The sequence below is a fragment of the Panthera uncia genome, chromosome D1, assembly GCF_023721935.1.
Source record: "Panthera uncia isolate 11264 chromosome D1, Puncia_PCG_1.0, whole genome shotgun sequence".
Classification (NCBI taxonomy): domain Eukaryota; kingdom Metazoa; phylum Chordata; class Mammalia; order Carnivora; family Felidae; genus Panthera; species Panthera uncia.
The window spans coordinates 35,871,141-35,893,807 of record NC_064808.1 but is presented as its reverse complement, the minus strand read 5'-3'; the positions used below and the strand labels follow the sequence as shown (position 1 = coordinate 35,893,807).

The window sequence follows — 22,667 nt, the reverse complement described above, 5'->3', positions numbered from 1 at the left end:
ATGCTCTGTCTCTCTCTCCTTCAAAAATAAATGAACATTAAAAGAAATTAAAAAAATAAACAGCAAAACCCAGTTATTTTTCAAAACTATGTCGATAGTACTTTATATCTCCTGTTTTCAGAACTGGTCTGCCCAACATCACCTGGGTATAAATGAGATGCTGTTTGTGATTTTCCAAGAGCCAGGTAAATGAATTCTCAGTCTAGACATGAGTTTCAGGTCATTTTTGCTGGCTACTGCCTCTCCAGGCCACCCTGCTCTACCAATCACTAGAGACTGCTGAGAAGTGATGGGGAGCGGTCTCAGGAGCACGTGCTGTGGTGTGCAATCTGTCATGGAACATGAGGATTTAAAATCCACCATATGCCAAGAGAGGCATCGCTATTGCTTTAACTACAGGTGTTTTGTGTGTCTTTATATCCATGCATGGCTTTTCTCTTGGGTTGTAAGTACAGATCCTTAGAAATTCTGGTGTTGCGTTTCCTAAAGTATTCACTTTAATAATTCCAAACAAATGCTGAAAGGCCTAAAATAGCCAATTGATTCTACCTTTCATTGTGGTCCTGTTCAGGGCTCCATATCATTAAAACAGTGGTGTACCTTGTTATTTCTCTGTATGTAGTAGTTCTTAACCATTTCTTGCATCTCAGATTTTTTTTTTATGATTTGATAAAACTACCTCCAAAAGTTTCATTCTCTCTCAGGCTGTCTCTCTCCATACACACACGCACGCACACACACACACACATACACACACACACACACACACATATGAAAGCACACGTGAGCATGAACACACATGCACATGTATACACATATATACCCACAGTTTTGCATTCACTTTCAAGTGTTTTATAAGTCCTCTGAATTGCAGGTTTAGTATTTGTATATTGAGAACCTATTTTTGTTGTTGAAAGTTATATGCTCCCCACTTGCATTATTATTAATGGCATTATATCTTCCCCATGGTACTGTTAGCAGTCCCTGAGCAGCAGAGAGACCAGCTTTCTCATCAGTGAAGAACCAGCGGTAAGCATCAATCGGTACTATACTTTCTTGCATGGACACAAATGGGGTATTATTTTGTAGTCAAAGATGGAGATGCTCTGTTTCCCAGGTTACAGTTATTTTTCAGGTCCTCATATATGAAATTTGAGGGTCAATTACTTTGGAAAAAAACCAGTTTCTTATGGGGAAAAAAAGTAACATAAGACATATTAATGAGAATGACAAAGCATAGCCATTTGCTTGCATTTTAATTTCTCAGTCTTACAAATGAGGAAAAATGAAGGGTCTGAGAGGTTTAATGACTTGATTAAAATTATCCATATGTTTAAGAGGCAGATCCTGGGCTAGAACTTGAGTTTCTGAATTCTAGTTCAGTATTCTCTCTTCATACCTCGTTTCTTTTACCTGTAAGTACATGCCTAAGAATAATCATGAAGTATAGTTTATTTAAAAATCAAATTTGAATATCAACTAAGAGGTCAGTAAAGGGATTTAAAATTTTTCACTAATTTCTTAGCAAAAAAAAAAAAAAGATGCTGTTTGGGAACATGGGAAAATAGAGTTATATTCTTACGCTGACAATTTTAACATAGGTGATATTTTGCTTTTTGCTAGCATACTGATCTTTAATCTTTCAGAATGAAGGTTGTGGGCTGACCAATTGAAATAATTGAAACTTTGTTAGGTTTTCTTTTTTTTGATCATGTGAAACATATGATGTCAAAGTTTAAAACATTAAAAGGTGTCCTTTACTTTTCCGTGTGTGTGTGTGTGTGTGTGTGTGTGTGTGTGGTATGTGTATAAAGATACATGTGTAAATGTATATTCCTCCTGCTTGTTTACACTAAAGGCATCATACTATATGTACTGGTCTTTTCCTTGGTTTTCAGGATTTAAAAACATAACCCAGAGTTCATGTGATATTGTACATAGATTTTATTCCCATTCATTTGTATGTTGCATAATATTATATTCTGGGTGTTTAGCATGGTGTATTCATTTAGTCCCTTTATTGATGTATATTTGAGTTGTTTTTAATCTTTTGTTATTACAAATATTGTTATCATATATACCTAGGGAATCAGTCTAACAATATTTTGGCCAGTGCTATCTTTATAGCTAGGATTTCAGTATTAAAGAATAAATACATATGTTATTTTGCCATAGATAGCCAAATTCCCCTCTGTTTTGCATTTCTAACAAGTGTAGGAGAATACCTATTTGCCTACAGCCTCATCAACAGCATGTTGTCTTGAGTTTAAATTTTTGCCCATCTGATAGTAAGATAGCTAGTGGCTGTTGGGAGCTCTTTCAGTTTGCCATGTATCTTAGTGTGGTTTAAATTTGTATTTCTCTCAATGAGTGAGATATTCACCTTTTCCTATGTTGGTGGTCATTTTAATTTATTTTTCTGGATAAATCTGTTTATTTATCGTATCTATTTTCTTGTCAAACTGTTAGTTTTTTTTTTCCTTTTGTTTTTTTGGAGATGTTTACATATTTATTGTTATCCCCTTGCCTGAGATATGAGTTGCAAATACTTTCCCAATTATGTCATATGCTAGTAATTAAAATTTGAGATTCCAAATGATTTTAAAGTGATTTATGATATTTCTTTTTTTATGATGACATTGTCTTTGGTTAAGCAATAAGTTGTTAAAATTAAACAGTAAGCTTCTTTTTTTTTTTTTTTTAAGTTTTATTTATTTTTGGGACAGAGAGAGACAGAGCATGAATGGGGGAGGGTCAGAGAGAGAAGGAGACACAGAATCTGAAACAGGCTCCAGGCTCCGAGCTGTCAGCACAGAGCCCGACGTGGGGCTCGAACTCACGGACCGCGAGATCATGACCTGAGCCGAAGTCGGCCACTCAACCGACTGAGCCACCCAGGCGCCCCAACTTCTTTCTTAAATCAACTTTTTATTTTAGCACTGCAAGGTGCTCTCAGCTCATTTTATACTTTCCCTGCATCAGTCCTGGAATCAACTATTTCTCCAGGGAAATTTTTCTTTTAATGTCACAGATATATCACAAAAGAACAATTTGTTTCAATCAGGGTCCTATTGGCCATTTTCAGAGTAGGATAGTTTGGGGAGAGCTTAATGAAAAACTTATAAATATGGGGTGCTGAAGAATCCTGCTACATATACATCTAGTAACCATGAGTCTGTTGTCATCTATAGAACTGAGGGAATAGAAAGAGAGCATCATGTATTGAAGACCTTGAGAGGCTCAATGACCTTCAGTGGAGGGATACAGCCTTCCTGAATCTGGCCTCCAGAAGGAAGTCACTCACTCTCTTCCTTCTCTCTAATCATATTTGGGAAACTAGAGGTCTGGGGAGCTCTTTCATATCTATACCAGCCATCCTCACAAGAAAAAGCCAGGTAGAGAGCTAAAGAGAGCATCTCCTGGGATGAACCAAAAATATCCAGCAGAGTACATGTTTTCTTTTACACTATTAATGATTCTACAAATATAGAAGACTTAACATAATTTTACATTTTACTTGAAATAAAGTGGTCAACAGTGGATTTGGTTGAGTGGCTAGCTAAGAGGCTAGCTGAATTGCTAGAAGATACTAGAAGGACCCTAAAGCCATTAAATAGGAAAATTCAGAAATTCAGAAAAATTGGAAAAGCCGTACCTAATAAAACTTGTCCCAAAGCAAATACCATCTGTGCTTGGGGGTATAATTTAATAAGTATTCAGAGTTTAATGAGGGATGGATGGAATTAGAAAGTCACACTAGGGGCATGCTTTAGAAACAGTATACATGCCATTCACAGGTTCTGAAGGGGTCTGGGTCTTTAACCTCAGGAATGATATTACAGATATTTAACAACTTATGTGGCACAGAAGCTACCTTTGAATAAATGGACCAGAACCAGTCAGTATAAATATGGCATAATATTTATAATTAGTCAATGTATATATTTAGATATGGTTACTCCAGGGCTCAGACATTTAATTTGCTATCCTGGCTTTAAATACCATTGATACACTGTAAACTCTCAAATTTAAGTTTCTCAATAGACATCTCTCCTGAACTTAAGACTGAAATATCCAAGTGCTTTCCCATCATATGCACTTGGATATCAAAAGATGTTTCAAGATTACTGTGTCTGAAATGTAATTTTTTTCTTTCTCATAAAAAAAAAATCTCCCTGGTGAAGTGTTTCATATTCCAGCTCCACACAGTCCAACCTTCTAGTTGTTCAAGCCAAACACTTTTTAAAAAATTATTATCTTTATTTTTATACATTACATACAATGAAATGCACTATTTTAAGTGTATGGTTTGACGAGTTTTAACAAACCACAACAGTCAAGATACAGATTTCTATTACCTGCTGTTTCACCTCTGTTCTGGGCAACCAATGATTTGTTTTTTATTTGTTTCTAAGTAGTATGTGAATGGAATCAGACTCTATAGGCTATTTTGTGTCTGACTTCTTTTGTTTAGCATAATGGTGCTGAGATGCATCCAGAGCTTAAATGATACTGATATATTGAATCTTGTTGAACATATCTATAGTTTTTTTCTTTGATTTATTTTGTTTTATTGCTAAATAGTATTCCAATGTATGGATATGCCAAAATTTGTTTATCGATTCACCTGTTGATGGATATTTATGTTGTTTTCTGATTGGGGACCATTATAAGTAAAGCTGTTATGAACATACATGTAAGACATAATATAGTTTGAATAGATGTATATTTTAATTAATCTTGGTTAATTTGCTAAGAGTAAAATTTCTGGATCATATGAAAGCGTATGTATAACCTTATATGAGACGACTGAACTATTTTGGAGAGTGGTTCTACCATTTTTCTTTCCTACCAGTAATGTATGAGAGTTCTACTTCTCTCTACCCTCACTGGAACCCTCTCCACCCTCAAATTTAGTAATCTAATGGAAGGTAGTGGTATCCCGTGATTTCAATCCTCATTTCCCTGATAAATGATGACGTTACACATCCTTTCTTGGGCTTGTTGGCCATTCATATATCTTCTTCTGTAAACTATCTGTTCAAATCTTTGTGTATTTTTAAAAGTCAAGGTCTGAATGTGAGACCCTTGTCAGCTGTTTTCATTGCAAATATTTTCTCCCAGTCTGTGACTTTACTTTTCATTTACTTAAAAATATCTTAACATATTTTAAATTCTATTATGTTTGGTAAAAACTGCCAAAGTTTTTCTCAGAAAAACCCCCCAAAACTAAAAGCAAAACTAAAAACAAAGAAAATGACTAAATGAGAGTGAACAGTGACATTATTTATCCCATTACTGTAGAAGGGAGTGTCTACTCCTTAGTGAAACTGACTGAGAAATTCAGACATTGAAATTTTGATTTTTTCCTGGCCATGTAAGACTGTCATCTTTTGTCGTTTTTCCTAGTGTTCTCATAAATTGGATTCTCTTTCTATGTGCAAATATCCATTTCGTTAAATTTTTTGCTGCATAACTAGTTGTTTCTCTATGATTTCTATGTGCCTGGTCTTCAAGGAACAGTCTTAAAGCTTTGTGTTTCACTGTACATCCTTAAGGTCCACTGCAGGTATTTACAAATATTTCTGTGTCTGATTAATCCATCTGCTACTTTAAACTAGAAAAATAGGAAAGTTTTACATGGCTGTTTTTGTTTATTTTGAAGCTATAGTTTAAACATAGGAATATGTAGACCACAGAGGCTGGGAATATGACACGCACTCCAAGCAATCTTATCCAGATGTGGTTACGTATAACTGGGGATTTTCCAAATTAACTTCCATTTGCTAAATTGAAACTTACATCTAGAATATTAAAATGTAATAGAAGCTCAACATTCATTGAAGATTGAGACAAACATATTTTTCAAGAAGGAGTATTTTACCAGTGTCTTAAGAAATTGCTGGTAGTTGACTTTTATTGTTTTTATTATTTTATGGTTGCTGGCTTCAAGGTTGCACAGCACTTACTAGCCAGCCTTTTGTGTACTTAGCCAGTTGTATGTCTTTAGTACCTTTTGCTGATAATTAACAGGATCTACCTGATAACATTAAAGATACGAGTACACAGTATTTGGCACAAGGAAATCAAGATATGCTAGCTACTGTTTAATTGCTGTGGTTTTGTTTAAATTTAGGACTTCTGTAGGGTCCACTCAGTAAGTAAGTTTTACAGTTTGTAGATTGAGTATGTACATCCTTAACATCGAGGGTTAATGTAGTTTTTAATGTGAAATCGAAGTCTCAAGAGCAACTGGACTTTTTCTTGCTTAGAAATTCACAGCATTGAATGGCTTGTGGTATTACAACTCCATGAATTATATTGATTTTCATTCTCTTATAATATATATTCTAGAAATGTCTATGATATTGGATTCCCCCCCCCCCACCCCACCCTGCTGTCTCACCAATGATCTAGTAGCTGAGACGGGAGCTGGAGCCAGCAATCTCAGAAGTGCTGCCCTCTCTAGCACACTAAGTAGTGTGCATATTGGTCAGTGGCTGGTCTGTTGATGATATTCAAAAATGGCCAAGGAGGAGTACGAGAAGAAAGAAATACATAAAGAGGACTACAGATGTGTGATACAAATTATGTATAATGAGAGGAAGATGCTATTGACACCCCCTACTATGTGGCATAATAATATAGGTGATCAACTCTCTTCCTAGAGAAAGGACTCTAAAGTGTCTTCTTACAAATAATTAAAAAAAATTTTAATGTTTATTTAGTTTTGACAGAGAGAGACAGAGTATGAGTGGGGGAGAGGCAGAGAGAGAGGGAGACACAGAATCTGAAGCAGGCTCCAGGCTCTGAGCTGTCAGCACAGAGCCTGACACGGGGCTCGAACTCACAGACCATGAGATCATGACCTGAGCCGAAGTTGGATGCTCAACTGACTGAACCACTCAGGCGCCCCAAAATTAGTTTACATTTAATGAATTGAAATTACATGGAGAAAACTGTTTTTATGAAAAGTTTATAATATATGAAAATTTATTTTAATATTGTAGTATTATGAAAAAGGCAAGAAAATGTATATTAAAATTAATGATTTACTATACTAAAAAATTCAGTCAGTGCTTAGAGAAAACCAGAAATAAATACAGCAAATAGTTACTAAGATAACAAGGAAATAGCAATGATTATAAAAATACCTATTCATTACTTTCAGAGTTGCCCACATTTTATTTATGTTTATTTATTTATTTATTTATTTATGTTATTTTTTTTTAAATTTATTTTGAGAGAGAGAGAGAGAGAGAGGGTGCAAGAAGGGGCAAAGACAGTGAGAGAGAGAATCCCAAGCAGCCTCGGCACAATTAGTACCGAACCCAATGCGGGGCTTGAACTCATGAACTGTGAGACCATGACCTGAGCTAAAACTGAGTTGGCTTCTTAACTGACTGAGCCACCCAGGCACCCCAGGTGTTATCCATATTTTAATAAAAAGCAAACAATTTAGCACGTGATAGAAATATTTAGTAAAGCTGTTCTATAATTTTAGTCGGTAGAGTGTTAATTTTATCTTTTTGTAATCAATCCTTTGGTGGTTTATTGATCTTTTAACATGTTTAAAATCAAGTTTAAAAAATATTAAATATTGAGTCAGTATGTTTCACGACCAGCTGCTGGTGTTGATCCCATTGGTTTTTTTGTTTTTCAAATATTTTTTTAAAGTTTATTTATCGAGGACGGGGAGGGACAGAGAAGAGAGAGACGATCAGTTCTGCATATTGTCAGTGCAGAGCCCAATGCAGGGCTCGGACTCACAAACTGGGAAATCATGACCTGAGCTGAAACCAAGAGTCAGACACTTAACCAACTGAGCCACCCAGGCACCCTGATCCCATTGGCTTTTATATCATGAAGATATCATATGATTTTGGAAAGCTGCAAACTAACTTGATATTAGATGTATTGATTACAGAAGGCTTTTTAGCACTCATCTAAGTAACTTTTTAACCCTGCACTCTTAATAGCTCTTGAATATATGGCATCTAGTTAATTCATGACCCTATGGCCAACTTATTCTTTAGGCACAGTAAGCACAGTGCCTTCTAGGAACCAGGATACTTTTTGAAGCCCATGGAAATGTTTTAATTTTAATTTCTTTTAAAATCAAAATTAAAGAAACAAAAAAAACCACCCCATAAGTATAATAGTCTGTGTGTGTATGAATATATATATATATATATATATATATATATATATATATTCATTTATTTCTTTTTAAATTGATAAAAACAATTTAATGGAGAAAGGAGCACACAGAAAGCAAATAGGCCAGACAGAACCCATGAAAGTCATAATGTGGACCTTCTTGGCCCCTTAGTGTATAACTCTTTCCTTTCCCTTAATGATTCTGTAATGAACTGAGGAAAAACATCTGAGAATAACAGTAACTTGTGGACCTCATGAAAGATTCCAAGAAAATCAAAGTGCTAAGATGAAAAATTTCAGCCCAGGAGAAAAATACAGTGTAAAATACACTTTAGCAGTGACCAACATCCATCTTGTGTCTGTTTGCTCTAAGCAACAGCAGTATTAACTCGTCTATGCAGAGTAGGTTCTCAGGTAATGGAGCAGGGATTTTTCATCCAGTAGTCACCGCTGCTTAGGGCTCTAGCTTATTTTATGAAAACAACAGGTTCAGCAAAACTTTCCATGACAGGAACTAAAACTTTTACTTGATAATTTTATTAGGTTATTTATCATTTCATTATAATATAAAATACACACAGTACTTGCCTTTTTGTGGCATTATTTGGTTTTCTTTCAAATATTATTGATTTTCCCAGATGTTTTTCGGTACTTGCCTTGGTGTCTTAAAAATAATGGTCACCGTAACTGAAGATTGAAGACAGCTTAGCATTTAACTGAATGAGCTCCCCTTTCCTTCCCCCAGTATTTTGGGAGGCTGTGAAATATTGTCTGCTATTAGGTGAACCTTCTATACCATACAGTATAATTGTAGTAATTTTAGTAGTAATTTTCTTCTCCTGATATATATGGGCATACTTAACTGATTACATATTTTACTTTACATTTCCCTTTTTCTCATGTTTTCCTTCATTATTTTTTTCTCTCTCCTTTCTTCCTCAATTCAGTTCCACTTAACGTTACGGTATAAAGAACTTAGGGAAATTTACTTTGAAGTCTGTTATGGTATAAAGAACTTAGGGAAATTTACTTTGAAGTCTCTTTTATTCCCCTTTCCTTTATTCTTCATTGTTTTCTTCCTATATTCGTTCTTCTTTCCTTCTTGCCAGCTTCTCCCACCCTGCAACTGTAAATATCACACACACACACACACACACACACACACACACACACACCTGAGTAATCATACTGAAGATTTGTGTCTTTGTGTGTATGTTTTTTGGAAATCTTTTCTTTACTCTGGCAGGATTTGCTAACTTTTTGTTGATTGTTTCACAGTCTGCAAAGCGATTCAATTTGTTCCTGAAGCGACGTCTTTTGGTAAAAAAGCGCTGAATGCTGCTGCTTACGCTTTGGATGGCTGCAGTAGTAGCCCCAGTCCTTTTTATTCCAGTGTATACTATTGATTTGTGGGGACTTTGTCACTGATTCCCAGTCTCCAGGCAATTGAGATTTTAGAACGGTGATTCTTAATTCTGTTTGGATCTGATTAAAGCTGTAGATGCTCTTTCTAAAAAATGTATATGTGTGTCTATCTATATACTTATAATTTATATATATTATATATATTTGCTGTGTATACATATATATATTACATATATGTAATGTATATATTTGATATATAATATATTTTTTATATTTGCATATAAACACACATATATATTGCATACATATACACACATATACAGACAATTTACCTACAGTTTTAGAATTTATGAACTCCTAGTGGGAATCCTGGACTATGAACCTCAGAATAACTACCTCATTCAAAGAAAATCCACCCAGATGTTCACCTATTATACACTGGAATTTCTAAGAGCAAATCAAATATAAACACAGACACATACACACATGGCAAAATGTTATCTTTATGTCATGCCTTGAGCAAAACAAAAGAATGATGTTTTTTAATAGTCTTCAGTTATATGTAACAGAGTTATCAAGTTTTTCTCCCCTCATTTGCTTCAATCAGTTTTTTGTTAACAGTACTAAGGTACGTCATGGTGATCTACAAGGTTACCAGTGATTTCTCCATCTGTTTTAAAATGTTTGTTTATTTTTGAGAGGGAGAGAGAATGGGGTAGGGGCGGAGAGGGTGGGGGAAAGAATTTAGGAAGTGGGCTCTGAGCCGACAGCAGAGAGCCTGATGTGGGGCTCAAACTCATGAACCATGATCATGACCTGAGCTGAAGTTGGATACTTAACCGACTGAGCCACCCAGGCAAGCCAATTTCTCCATTTTAAGCAATTTACTCTTTATATTAGGACACAGCATAATGAGAGAAGTTTGGGTTTTCCTAGGTAGCATCTGGCTTTCAGTGACTGAACACTGAGAAAACTAATTGTTTTGGGGGTTACTTTGTTTACTTTCTAAGAGTCAAATACTCTGCGTGTGATTTTTTGGTGACTTCAATGTGCATGACTTCTCTCATCAGAACTTCTCTTTGTGAACTTAGATTTAGCTTGCCCAAACAATAAAAACACTTGTAAATGTATATTGTTTTAAAAATAATCTCTCCCAGGGGCACCTGGATGCCACAGTGGATGGAACATGCAACTCTTGATCTCTGGGCTGTGAACCTACTTAAAAAACCATGCAAATTTTGGCTGTCACAGATTTTGCTTTGAGAGCAAAAGGATTATTAGAATTTTTACCTCTGATTTTTTTCTTTGATTATATTTAGTCTAATTAGTCTTTTATTTCCTGCCCCAAGTCCATGAGTTTTGGTGAATTTCATAAACTATGTTAATATTATGATGATTTACAAGAGCTCAAATGACTTTTTAAATTTTGTTTCCTTTTTCTTTTTGTAGTGAGTTGTAAATCAAGGGGTAACAGGAAAATAGTTTGAGTTTTCTCAGGTTCTTTTACTTTGTTTTAGGCAAAAGGAGATGATTATGCATCTTTTGGTTAGATGCAGAGAACTCAGACATAGTATTTGAATTACTATTTTCTATATTTACTCTCTAGACTCCCTGGATGTGTTTTGTTTTTTTGCTCATTTTCCCACTCGTTTCTTTCTGTGCATTAGGAGCTACTTCTTCCTGAAACATATCAGCTATGCCTTCACATAGATAAAATACAGTTCTATTTTTCATAGAACACACTTCAAACATGAGATTTTTGTTTTATTATACATGACTGTTGTACATCCATTCTTTTTTAGGGGAGGTCTCCCTGGCTTGAGTTGGGTGAAAAACAGCATAGAATACCATAACAGTAACTCATAAATTAACACAAGTAGCAGTACAAAAACAAAACATCCCGTTCTCCATTCACAGGTTAGCTGAAGCAATTGGAAAGTTGCCAGGGTTAGGTTATAACTGCGCCACAGGGTTAGAGAGATCATTAACATCCACTACATCATCTGTTTGCGTCAGTCTAAGTATTAAATATATCTGGGCTACTTGAAATATTACGTATTACACATTACATATAAACTCTGAGGAAGGCCACATCAGTCAAACGTGAAATCTCCTCTTCTAAAGCTCTCTAGTGTTTTTGTAGTTCTGAAAGGAAAGGAATTAATGAAATATACAACATGTGACTGCTGAATTTGTCAGTTTGACTATTCCACTGAGAGAATTGATAACATCCGATTTTAACCAAAGATGGACTCGGGCTCACGTAGGGATCAGAATTGAAAGGAGATCTGCATGAGCATTTACGTGCAGTAAACCCAGCTGGCAAGCTATCTGCTTTCTGATTTTTAACTGCACTTTGATTTTACTTTAACCCTTCAGAAGTTGAATTAGAAAGTGGCAATTTTATGAAAACAGAGAAGCATTAGTCATAAGTTAATTTTCTTAGAATGAGATTCATTAATTGGTCGGTAATTAATTCCACCCCAAAGCAGTGTGTGAACATGAATTATTTGTCCGACTCATTGGCATGTTATTTAATGAAGCTAACAAGTCTCTCTCCGAATATGCATTTTGGGATCCATGTATCCATGTGTTCATTTTATATATTGGTATAATTGCACCATTTTTGTTGTGTGTGCATGTAGTTAAATGCTTACCTTCATCTTGAGTCTTCCTGGTATATGTATATATCTTCCCTATGGAAGTTCACTTTCCAAAATGAGCATAATCTTCTGTTGGTGAAAACTCTGGCTATTTGTCTTTACCCGCCAATTCAGGATTGAAACAAATTAGACCAAATGTCAGCTAATTCGTTTCATGTTTTTGCCATTTGAAAATAAAACTGGAAAGTGTGTCATTTCTGTCTCCTACAGTTTAAAAAAGATGAACAAAGCAAAGATTCTATCTTCTTCCGAGATGGGATTAGGCAAATTGATTTTGTGCTATCCTATGTTGATGATTTAAAGAAAGAAGCAGACCCCAAGGCGGTAAGTAGTTAAGGGAAGAGAAACTGGGAATCCTTAAAAGAAACACTTCCTGTAGTTCATCAGGGTTGTTCCCATTGAATTAAGCTGTAGAGGTCAGAGGCCTCTGAAGTGTTATTGAAAGCTAAGACTGAGGGAGAAGATTAGAAAACAGGCCTAATAATGGATTGGATTGGATGTATAAAGTCAACTTGTTTTTTGGGGTTTTTTTTTTGGACATCTTGAACACTACCTTCTTTTTCTTCTCCCAAGTGACTGGTATATTGTTTACATAGCTCCACAATATTAAACGTGACCTCCAAAATTTGAGGTGTGTGTCTGAATATAGTATTTATTTTCACTTTGAAAACGTATGGCTAATCCAGGCCACCTGAAATGTCCTCCACATTGTGCTCTATTCCTTATCCTGTTTTCTTTTCATTATAACCCATCACTTTCTGAACTTGTGTATATGTTGTTTAAATTGTTTGCTGTGTGTCCAACACCCTAAATTAAGTTCATGAGACCAAGGACTTTGTCCTGTTCACTGCTGTGTACCCAAATGCCTAAAACAGTGTGGTTGCAGCATAGTGGATGCTCAAGAAATAATTATATTTGAAATAATGAATTAATACATTAATCCATATGTGTAAGTGTGTACACACACATTTACTAACATACTTACCCAGGAAATAAATGTCAAATAAAATAAAAATAAAAGAACAACAGATATTATCCCCATAAAACCCTGTCCCTTTCTTCCACACTTTCCCTGGAAACCCTTCCATCAAGCCCCTGAAATTCACTCATTTGTCATCTTTTTCTTTTTCTCTGAATGTCCGCCTGTAACTGGGCTCTTCATTGAGTTCCCTGCATTCTCCAAGTGCCCTCTCAGGTGATAGTTGCCTTTTTCGGGAGATGGGCAAATGCCTGCTCCGCCCTCCTTGTATCTCATTGTTGATTACAGGCAGCTCTCCCTACCTCATCCCTAAAATTCCTGAGCTTTTATTCTTCTCACATTAATTACTGCCCTGCTTTACTGCTGTCATTAATGTGTCCCTGGGTCTTCCTTTCATTTCTCAACAGTTTGAGCTCTTGGTTCATTATCATTCTCTTCACCAATACTCCTTAAATTATTGATTATTGCAATTCATACATCGATGACTATTTTATTTGCAAAATTTTTTAAAAATCTGTGTTTATTTTTGAGAGAGAGAGAGAGAGAGAGACAGACAGACAGACAGACAGAGCACGAGAAGGGGAGGAGCAGAGAGAGAGGGAGATGCAGATCCTGAAGCAGTTTCCAGGTTCTGAGCTGTCAGCACAGAGCCCATGTGGGGCTTGAACTCACAAAAGCAAGTTCATGACCCGAGCCGAAGTCAGATGCTTAGCTGACTGAGCCACCCAGGCGCCCCAGTGACTATTCTAGCATCCTGGCTCTCTTCCTTGAACTCCCCTTTCCATTTATCTTAGTTTCTTGCTCAGCCATTCACTTCCCTAGAACTTGTCATTATTGATAACTGCAAAAATATTTTTGAATGAATTAGAGTTTTTCCTAGAATGATGTGGTTCAGGTTCAACTATACCCCTCTCTTGTTTTTTTATGGCAGTGTCAATTAAGCTTGTTCAGATAAGTGAGTAGATTGGAATAGAAAGATTATCGTTTATGCAGTTTTAATCTTTTTTAGACACCTGAGTTATATCCCCAAATTACAGTGATGTATCATAAAAGTAGTGTTTAATGGCCCATCACCTAGTAATCCTATTAGCTCTTCAGTTTTGGCAGTCATTTTACTTGCAAAAGCATTTGTTACTATAATGAAAAGAGTGGTTCACTTTCTCAATTCTGATAAGAGATAACAGTAATTTGAATGCCTAAGTCCTTTTTTTTTTTTTTTTTTTTTTTGGTTTTCTGGAAGTTTGCAGTCTGCCTCCCTCTGGTAATGTGAAAGAAGGGCAATTATGAAAGGAAAATCTGTACCACTGTCATAGGCCTGTGCTCATATGTGGCAAACTTTGGAAGTAGGGGAAAAACACCTTAAATTATCTTTTACTCTTTCTTGTAAACTTTAAGATATATCAAGGTAGACCTATGCATTTGAAGATAGGCATTCTATAATACCATAAAAAAAGTCTTTTAAAATTTCATTTACTATAAAATTCTTCAGACTTAGGTAATAATGAAAGCCAAAAAAAAAAAAAAAATTCAACAATCAATGCATTCTTTTAAAGCCCACAAGTAATGATTGTTTTAACTTAATCTAATTTAATTAAATTAATTTATTTTATTTTTTTTTCTAAGTGAAGCTATTCTTTTCTTTAGCATTAGAAAGTTATAATGAGGGGCATGTGGGTGGCTTAGACGGTTGAGCGGCCTACTCTTGATTTAGGCTCAGGTCATGATCTCAATAGTTGTGAGATCAAGCCCTGTGTCGGACTCCACGCTGAGCATGGGGCCTGCTTGGGATTCTCTCTCTCTCTCTCTCTCTCTCTCTCTCTCTCTCTCTCTTTCTTCCTCTGCCCCTTTCCCCTGCTCACACACACTCTCTCTCTCTTCTCTCTCTCTCTCTCAAAAGATAAAATCAAAATAAAAACTCACAATGATATTTTGGCTTAAATTTGAATTAAATATATCCTTTCTTTTTAAGAGTGTTGATGTGTTTCTAATACCGAGTCTTCCTGACCAAGGGCATGACATGTCTCTCTATTTATCTAGTTTTTTAAACTGTTATTTAGTAAAGTTCTATACATACTTTCGGATAGCAGTCCTGCACATTTCCTGGAAATTATTCCTAAATATTTTGGATTTTTATACTTATATTGTGAATTTTAGTACAGATGAAAATCAGGACATGGTGCTGAGATGGGGGTAATGTATAAAGGACTTTTATATACAAGCATGGGAGGGGCAGAGCACCATCTGGAATAACGAGTCTGTTTATCACAGGGCAAATAAAAGTGTTCTGCATAATTCTACCAATTTTTTTTCCCATAGGAAAGGAGAAAAGAATTTGAACAAAATCTCAGAAAAACAGGTCTTGAGTTGGAAATTGAAGACAAAAGGGTAAGTGTAGCTGTTAATTTGTACCAGAGTCTTGGTGTTTTAAGCAATTGTTATGGCCTTTGACCAAATAGACTTTGTGTTTGAGAGCAATACAATAGTTTTTTTGGCTACTGTTATCTGGATGGTAGGGCATATGGTCTTCCTGGTAAAGAAGTAGGTCAAGGATATGAATATAAGACAATGAGCAGACACTGAAAAAAATAGACATAATTCCATGCAGGATACAAAGAAAGTGAAGATACGGTTCTTGTTTCATATCTCTCATTTTTTTTAATATGAAATTTATTGTCAAATTGGTTTCCATACAACACCCAGTGCTCATCCCAACAGGTGCCCTCCTCAATGCCCATCACCCACTTTCCCCTCCCTCCCACCCCCCCATCAACCCTCAGTTTATTCTCATTTTTTAAGAGTCTCTTATGGTTTGGCTCCCTCCCTCTCTAACTTTTTTTTTTCCTTCCCCTCTCCCATGGTCTGGAGAGTGTTATGCTAAATGAAATAAGTCATGCAGAGAAAGACAGATACCATATGTTTTCACTCTTATGTGGATCCTGAGAATCATATCTCTCATTTTGAAGGCTGTCTGTAATCTGGCACTCTAACTAGTTAACCTGGCCATCATCTGCATACCCACTACTTAAGCCATTCTTTGCTCATGAATATGGCAAATTCTTTTACTTATTTATTTTTAATGTCTTGCCATCTATTGGTTTTCTAGAATTTCCTTCAAAATGTTTTTTTAATTTTTTTAAGCTTGTTATTATTATTATTATTATTTTGAGAAAGAGCAGGAGGGAGAACAAGAGAGTGTGCACAAGCAGGGGAAGGGCAGAGAGAGAGGGAGAGAGAGAATCCAAAACAGGCTCCACACTGTCAGCACAGAACCCAATGTGGGGCCTGAACTCACGAACTGTGAGATCATGACTGGAGCTGAAGTCGGATGCTTAACCAACTGAGCCATCCAGGCACCCCCTGAATTTTATTGTTAAAAATATTCTTTGTTTGTCTCTATCACACACATGTGCACACACACACACACACACACACACACATATACACACACACACCATGTATACATATACATACATACACATATGTAAGTGTAATAATACAGATACACGTTTTGAGCATTTGTTCCTCTGTAGATTTTGCTGAAAAGTTTCAATAAATTGAAAGTGCTGTGACATCTGTGATTTGTTCGAGTTGTCATAAAACTTTGTGTCTTTACTCAGTTCGGTAACAAGTAAATCGGTATGCTTCCTGTTATCTTTGCCTTCTTTTTCTACAGAACTCTGAAGATGGAAAGACGTATTTTGTCAAGATCCATGCCCCTTGGGAGGTCCTAGTTACTTATGCTGAAGTGTTGGGAATCAAGATGCCTATTAAGGAGAGTGATATTCCTCTGCCCGAGAATATCCCATTCAGCTGTATGCTTGAGCCTCTGAAGCTCCCAAAGAATGTGAAGCACCCTCATCCTGAATATTTCACTGCCCAATTCACCAGACATCGGCAGGAACTCTTCCTCATTGAAGACAAATCAAGCTTCTTTCCGTCCTCATCAAGAAACAGAATTGTAGGTAGAGAAGACCTTTGAGCACATCCCTTCAAGTGAGGCTTGTGTATCTGCACGTGCTAGTATACATCAATGCTATGTCTGCACCGGGTTTGTGCATACATTTTGATAAGTACTGGGTGCTATTGAGCAGGTTCGAAGGTCCACCTGGACTGCTTAAACCTGTTCACCTACCGACTTCTCAAACTGTTGTTTACATGTGAAAGGGTGACAGTGTGGGCACAGTCAAGACGGATGCTTTGTGCAATATCGGGAAAAGTTCTTAACGAAGAGCCAGGGCTTCGGTTTTATTGGTTCTTTGCAAAATGGTTTTATAATCTTAGAGTGGTTTTATAAATTCAGTGCATAGCAGGAGGAATATTGGTCATTCCAAATGGAAATGGAATTTTAAAATTTCTTTGTATATCGATAGCATTTGAGAAACCTCAAAACTTTTTCCTTTCATTTAAAACCATTTTCAATCATGGATAATATTTCCTCCCCATTTGTAGTCAATAAGACCTTTAAGTTTCCTATGAAGAGCCTCTCTGTAAAGAATCATGCTTTCTGAGTCACTGCTTCTTCATGTTAAGATAGGAATAAAGTCTAGGTCTGCCTAGAAAATTAAATGAGTTAAGGTATGAAAGGCTTCGATACCTGGAATATACTAGGTGCTCAGTAAGTGTTAGGTGTTATTATTATTATTGACCTGACTTGAGCGGGGGAAAAAAGTAATGTTCCTTTTTGCTCTGACCCTCCTCTCTGTTGCCTACTAATGTGATCACCAGGGTCTTAATGATCACTTACTGCCTTTCCCAACTTGAGACTTATTTCTTTTAGGTTCAGCACTCTTCAGTGACTAAGGATTTTGAAATCATCATTTTTTCTAGTTTCTCATTTTTTTTTTTTAAATTCACGGACAGGAATATTACATACAATACAATGCCTAGAATTTGCATATAAAAATATGAACCTACAAACTAAAAATGTTCTCCCTTTTCTTCCCAGCAATAAAAACCCACCACCACCACCACAACTACAACCTAAGGGGCAATCTCTAAAAAGGGAGTAAAGAGCCTATGACATGGAATCAGAAGACCTGGTTTCAAGTCATAACTCTGCTGCTCTCTAAATAAAACAACCTCTCTTAAAACAGAGATAATGATGGTCAACACTGGCATTTCTGTCAAAACCAAATGAAAGAATGTCTGTGAAGCACTCTGCAAATTGTAAAGTACTTTAGATAGACTTACTACGTTAAAAAGTAGCTACCAAAAGGCCGGTGAACCAGACCAAATAGGAACTAGATTAAGTATAGAAATACTAGTATCCATTTATTTTTACTGCTTCTGTGTAAAGAGTGCCAATACCTTAGATTAATTCAACATTAAAACACAACAATTTTAATAATTTAATAATTTAAAATTTTATATTACATGGGGCGCCTGGGTGGCTCAGTCAGTTAAGCATATGACTCTTGATTTCAGCTCAAGTCACAATCTCATGGTTTATGGGATCAAAGCCCTGCATTAGGCTCTGTGTTGACAGCTAGGAGCCTACTTGGGATTCTCTCCCTTCCTCTCTCTGCCCTTCCCCTGCTCTCTCTCTCTCTCTCAAAATAAAAAAGATAAACATTAAAAAATATTTATATTACACTATCACTCTTGACAAAAAGATGTACTAATTTAGGGTCCTAGTAACAACAGATGGAGTGCTCAGTGCTCCATAGCATTCTTGACACTAGTATTTACAAAGCTTTCTTTTTCTTTCTTTTGTAATTGTAGCATAACATGAATAGAGATAGGCCCACAAGTCATAAATGTACAGCACACTGAAACAACACAAAACAAACACAACCATGTAACCACCACCCATATCAAGGAGAAGACTTTGCTAGCCCCCCAGAGACCCTGCTGCCTCCTTCCAATCACTATTCCATCATCCTCAGTAGAGGTGGGCTTTAACTTCCAACAGCAAAGATTACACTGTTTTTACACTTCACAAAAATGGAATCATGCCGTATATATTCTTTTTTGAGTATGGCTTCTTTGGCTTAACATTTATTTGTGTGATTAATTTAGCTCTTATATGAGTTATTGTGCATTCATTTTCATTACTTGGTCTTGAAATTTATTTGTGTATGTGTCATGATGGTTGTTTTGTTTTGTTGAGAGAGAGCGAGCGAGCACGTGAGTGGGGGAGAGGAACAGAGGGAGAGAGAATCTTAAGCAGGCTCCACACTCAGTGCAGAACCCAACGCTGTGCTCAATCTCATGTCCCTGAGATCATTACCTGAGCTGACATCAAAAGTCGACGCTCACCCGAGCTACCCAGGCGCCTCCGTCATTATGGTTTTAATTTGCCTTTCACTCATATAAATGGGATTGATTCTCCTTGTATATGTTTATTGCTTATTTAGATATGCACTTTTATGAAGTCCCTGCTAAAGTCTTTTGTCTGTTTTTCAGTTAGGTCTTTTCTTTACTTGTTGATTGGTGGGAATTGTTTATATATTCCTTTTATGAGCCCTTTGTTCATTATATATGTTTACTGATCTTTTCCTACTTCTTGCTTCCTTTTTCTAATGGTTTCTTTTGCTCAACAGATGTTTTTAATTTTAATGTAGTCCAATTTCTCAAGCCTTTACTTTATGAATCATGCTCTTAATATTTAACTACCACCAAGACCATGAAGTTAATTTCCTATATTATTTTTTTGAAGTTGTATTACTTTACTTTCCACATTGAGGACTACTGTCCACCTGGAATTAATTTTTGTGCATGGTGCAGTTTTCCCACCATATATGTGGTCATCAGTTTGCAACAATTATTGAAAACATTCAACTTTTCACCATTTTTCAGTTTTACCTTTGTCATAACTCATGTATCTATACATTCATAGGCCTACTTCTGGGTCGTGTTCTGCAGCTTTGATCTTTTTTGTCCATTCTTGCATCGATACTGGCAATGTTGAGCTTTACTTGAGTTCTGTAGTCATGGAAAACAGGGACAGTTACAGAAATCGCCCACTCTTCTCATTCTGGGAAACTGTAAAGGATCGCCCTTCACCACATGACTTAAAGAATATTCATAGATAACCACCACCCCCATCTCCCAATTTGACTTGAGAGCACCATTTGCCACATAGTTCATCCTAAATTCTCCTGGTCATTGGCGTGTCCATTTGTGTTAGTTGTCTTTATACCAAGAAAAAAAATTAAGCTTCTCATATCTCTATGGCAAGCAAGTAGTTACAAGTTGGAGCCAGTTGCCCGGGCTACACTGCCGTAGAGACAGGGAGGTAGTGATGCTGTCTTTCTTGATGTTTACATTTAGAAGAGATGGGTCCTAGAAAACTTAAGAAACATACTCCTGCATTGTAAAACTGTCAAGAAGCTTATCTAGTAGATTTTTACAGATTTATATAAATCTCAAAGGGATGGAGAAAAAATTTATAAATTCTCTAAAGAAATACTCTAAGAAGAGAGAGATGGAGGAAATCCCTTTCCCTTGTGGCTCCAGGGAAATTTAGATTCACACCTAGCCTTATAGTTTCTCCCTTTTGTTATTAGTTTGTGGTAATAAGAGTCAGACACAGGCCTTCCACATGCCCGCTCTTTGTTGGATAAATGGCTAGCTGAACTATTTATCTGCACTGACCCATCAAAGTATTTGTTAGCTAAACTGACCAAATTTTGATTAAACTTGCCTCCCACAGGACCCTAACCTTTGATGTACCTTTAACCCAAACCGACCCTGGCAGGTGTAACAGTCCTGCCTTAACACAAAGAAAGATGCTCTCTGAAACTGCCTTGCCTCTCCCGAATGAATGAATGAATGAATGAATGAAAAGACCCTTTCTGCCTGACTTTTCAGATGTCTGCAGATATCGCTCTTGCAATAGTTTTCCTCCCCCTCTTGCTTTTTGTTTTTAATGTTTATTTATTTTGAGACAGAGCACACACATGCGTGGTGGGGAAGGGGAGGGGCAGAGTTTCTGTGTGCAAACTACACCACTCCACCTTCTACATCTTCCTTCAGACAACAAAGGGAAGGTTCAGAGCCTGTGTCTACATTCAAACAAAGTTGGACATTGTTAAATTGTGATGGAAACAAAACGTGGAAAGCATAAAGTTCAGAAATGTGTTGTCTAATGCTTACTTCAAATTACATCATAGGTTTATTATATTCTCTCACGGTGTCCTTTTGGCGTAGAAGATGGGAAGAAAAAGTTTGGGATTGAAAGACTGCTAACTTCTAATACCTATTCATCTGCCTATCCACTCCATGATGTAAGTATAAGCTTGGTTTTGAAATCCTGAATCCATTTTTCCTCTCCCACATTCAGAGGTTGCCTTGTTGCGAGAGAGAATCTTCCCTTTGCTTCCTCTTTAAGACAGGTTACTTAATTCTTTCTCATGTTGGGAAAATCCCTCAAACTCCCTAGTTCCAAGCTGAGAACTTTAACAGCTATGCTGAAGCACATAGTTTATACATCTTTACATTGAGGTTTTAATGGAAATTTATTTTAAAAAAATATTACATTTGTGTGTGAATTTTCTTTAGAACTCATATTGAAAATAGTGGTTTTATTAAAAGAACATTACAGAATATGTGGAGATTTCTATCTGAATCCATCAGACCTTTTCTAATTTATAAAGTTTTTAACCCATAAAGGACTTGAATTATGTGCATTAATGTGTTCATTTATTAGATACATAATTGATTTTAATGACAGGCATTTTCTTGTGTGTGTGTGTGTGTGTGTGTGCGTGCGTGTATGTGTGTGTGTGTGTGTGTGTGTGTGTGTTTTTATAAACTGAAGGTTTGTGGCAACCCTGTGTTGAAGAAGTCCATTGGTACCATTTTTCCAACAACATTTGTGTATTTCATGTTTCTTATTTATTTAAAAAAAATTTTTTAATGATTATTTATTTTTGAGAGAGAGAGAGACTGAGTGTGAGTGGGGGGGGGGGGGGCAGAGAGAGAGGGAGACACAGAATCCAAAGCAGGCTCCAGGCTCTGAGCTATCCGCACAGAGCTCGATGCAGGGCTTAAACCCACAGACCACGAGATCATGACCTGAGCCGAAGTTCATGCTTAACCAACTGAGCCACCTAGGTGCCCCTCATGTCTTGTTTTTTTGAGACATGAGTTTTTTGGTTTCCCATTGCATATATAAAATTGTTTACACAATACTGTAGTCTGTTAAGTGTGCAATAGCATTATGTCTAAAAAAGAACAATGTACACCTTAATTAAAAAAATAATTTATTGCTAAAAATGCTAACCATCATCTGAGCCTTCAGCGAATTGTAATCTTGCTGGTGGAGGGTCTTGCTTCTGGACAGCTGGAAACTGATTGCTGAAGATTGGGGTGGCTGTGGCAATTTGTTAAAATAAGACAGTGAAGTTTGCTACATCGATTTGATTCTTCCTTTCACAAATGATTTCTCTGTAAGGTGAGATGCCTTTTAATGAACTGGGTCTCTTCAACAACTGTCAAGCTGATTAAGCAGAATTTTCCTAAATAGGTGACAGGTTTTTATTATTATTATTATTATT

The 22,667-nt window shown here is 36.3% G+C and overlaps 1 protein-coding gene across 1 annotated transcript in view; it reads left to right on the top strand.

Annotated features, from left to right (window-relative positions):
• The window catches only part of ANO5 (anoctamin 5), an 89,770-nt gene that overhangs the window by 15,101 nt on the left and 52,002 nt on the right, over positions 1–22,667 (top strand). The window contains exons 3-7 of the mRNA XM_049649224.1: positions 979–1,029; positions 12,399–12,512; positions 15,484–15,552; positions 16,841–17,125; positions 21,282–21,395. Of these exons, the coding sequence (XP_049505181.1) occupies positions 979–1,029; positions 12,399–12,512; positions 15,484–15,552; positions 16,841–17,125; positions 21,282–21,395 (633 nt within the window). The remainder of the gene's footprint in view (positions 1–978; positions 1,030–12,398; positions 12,513–15,483; positions 15,553–16,840; positions 17,126–21,281; positions 21,396–22,667) is intronic.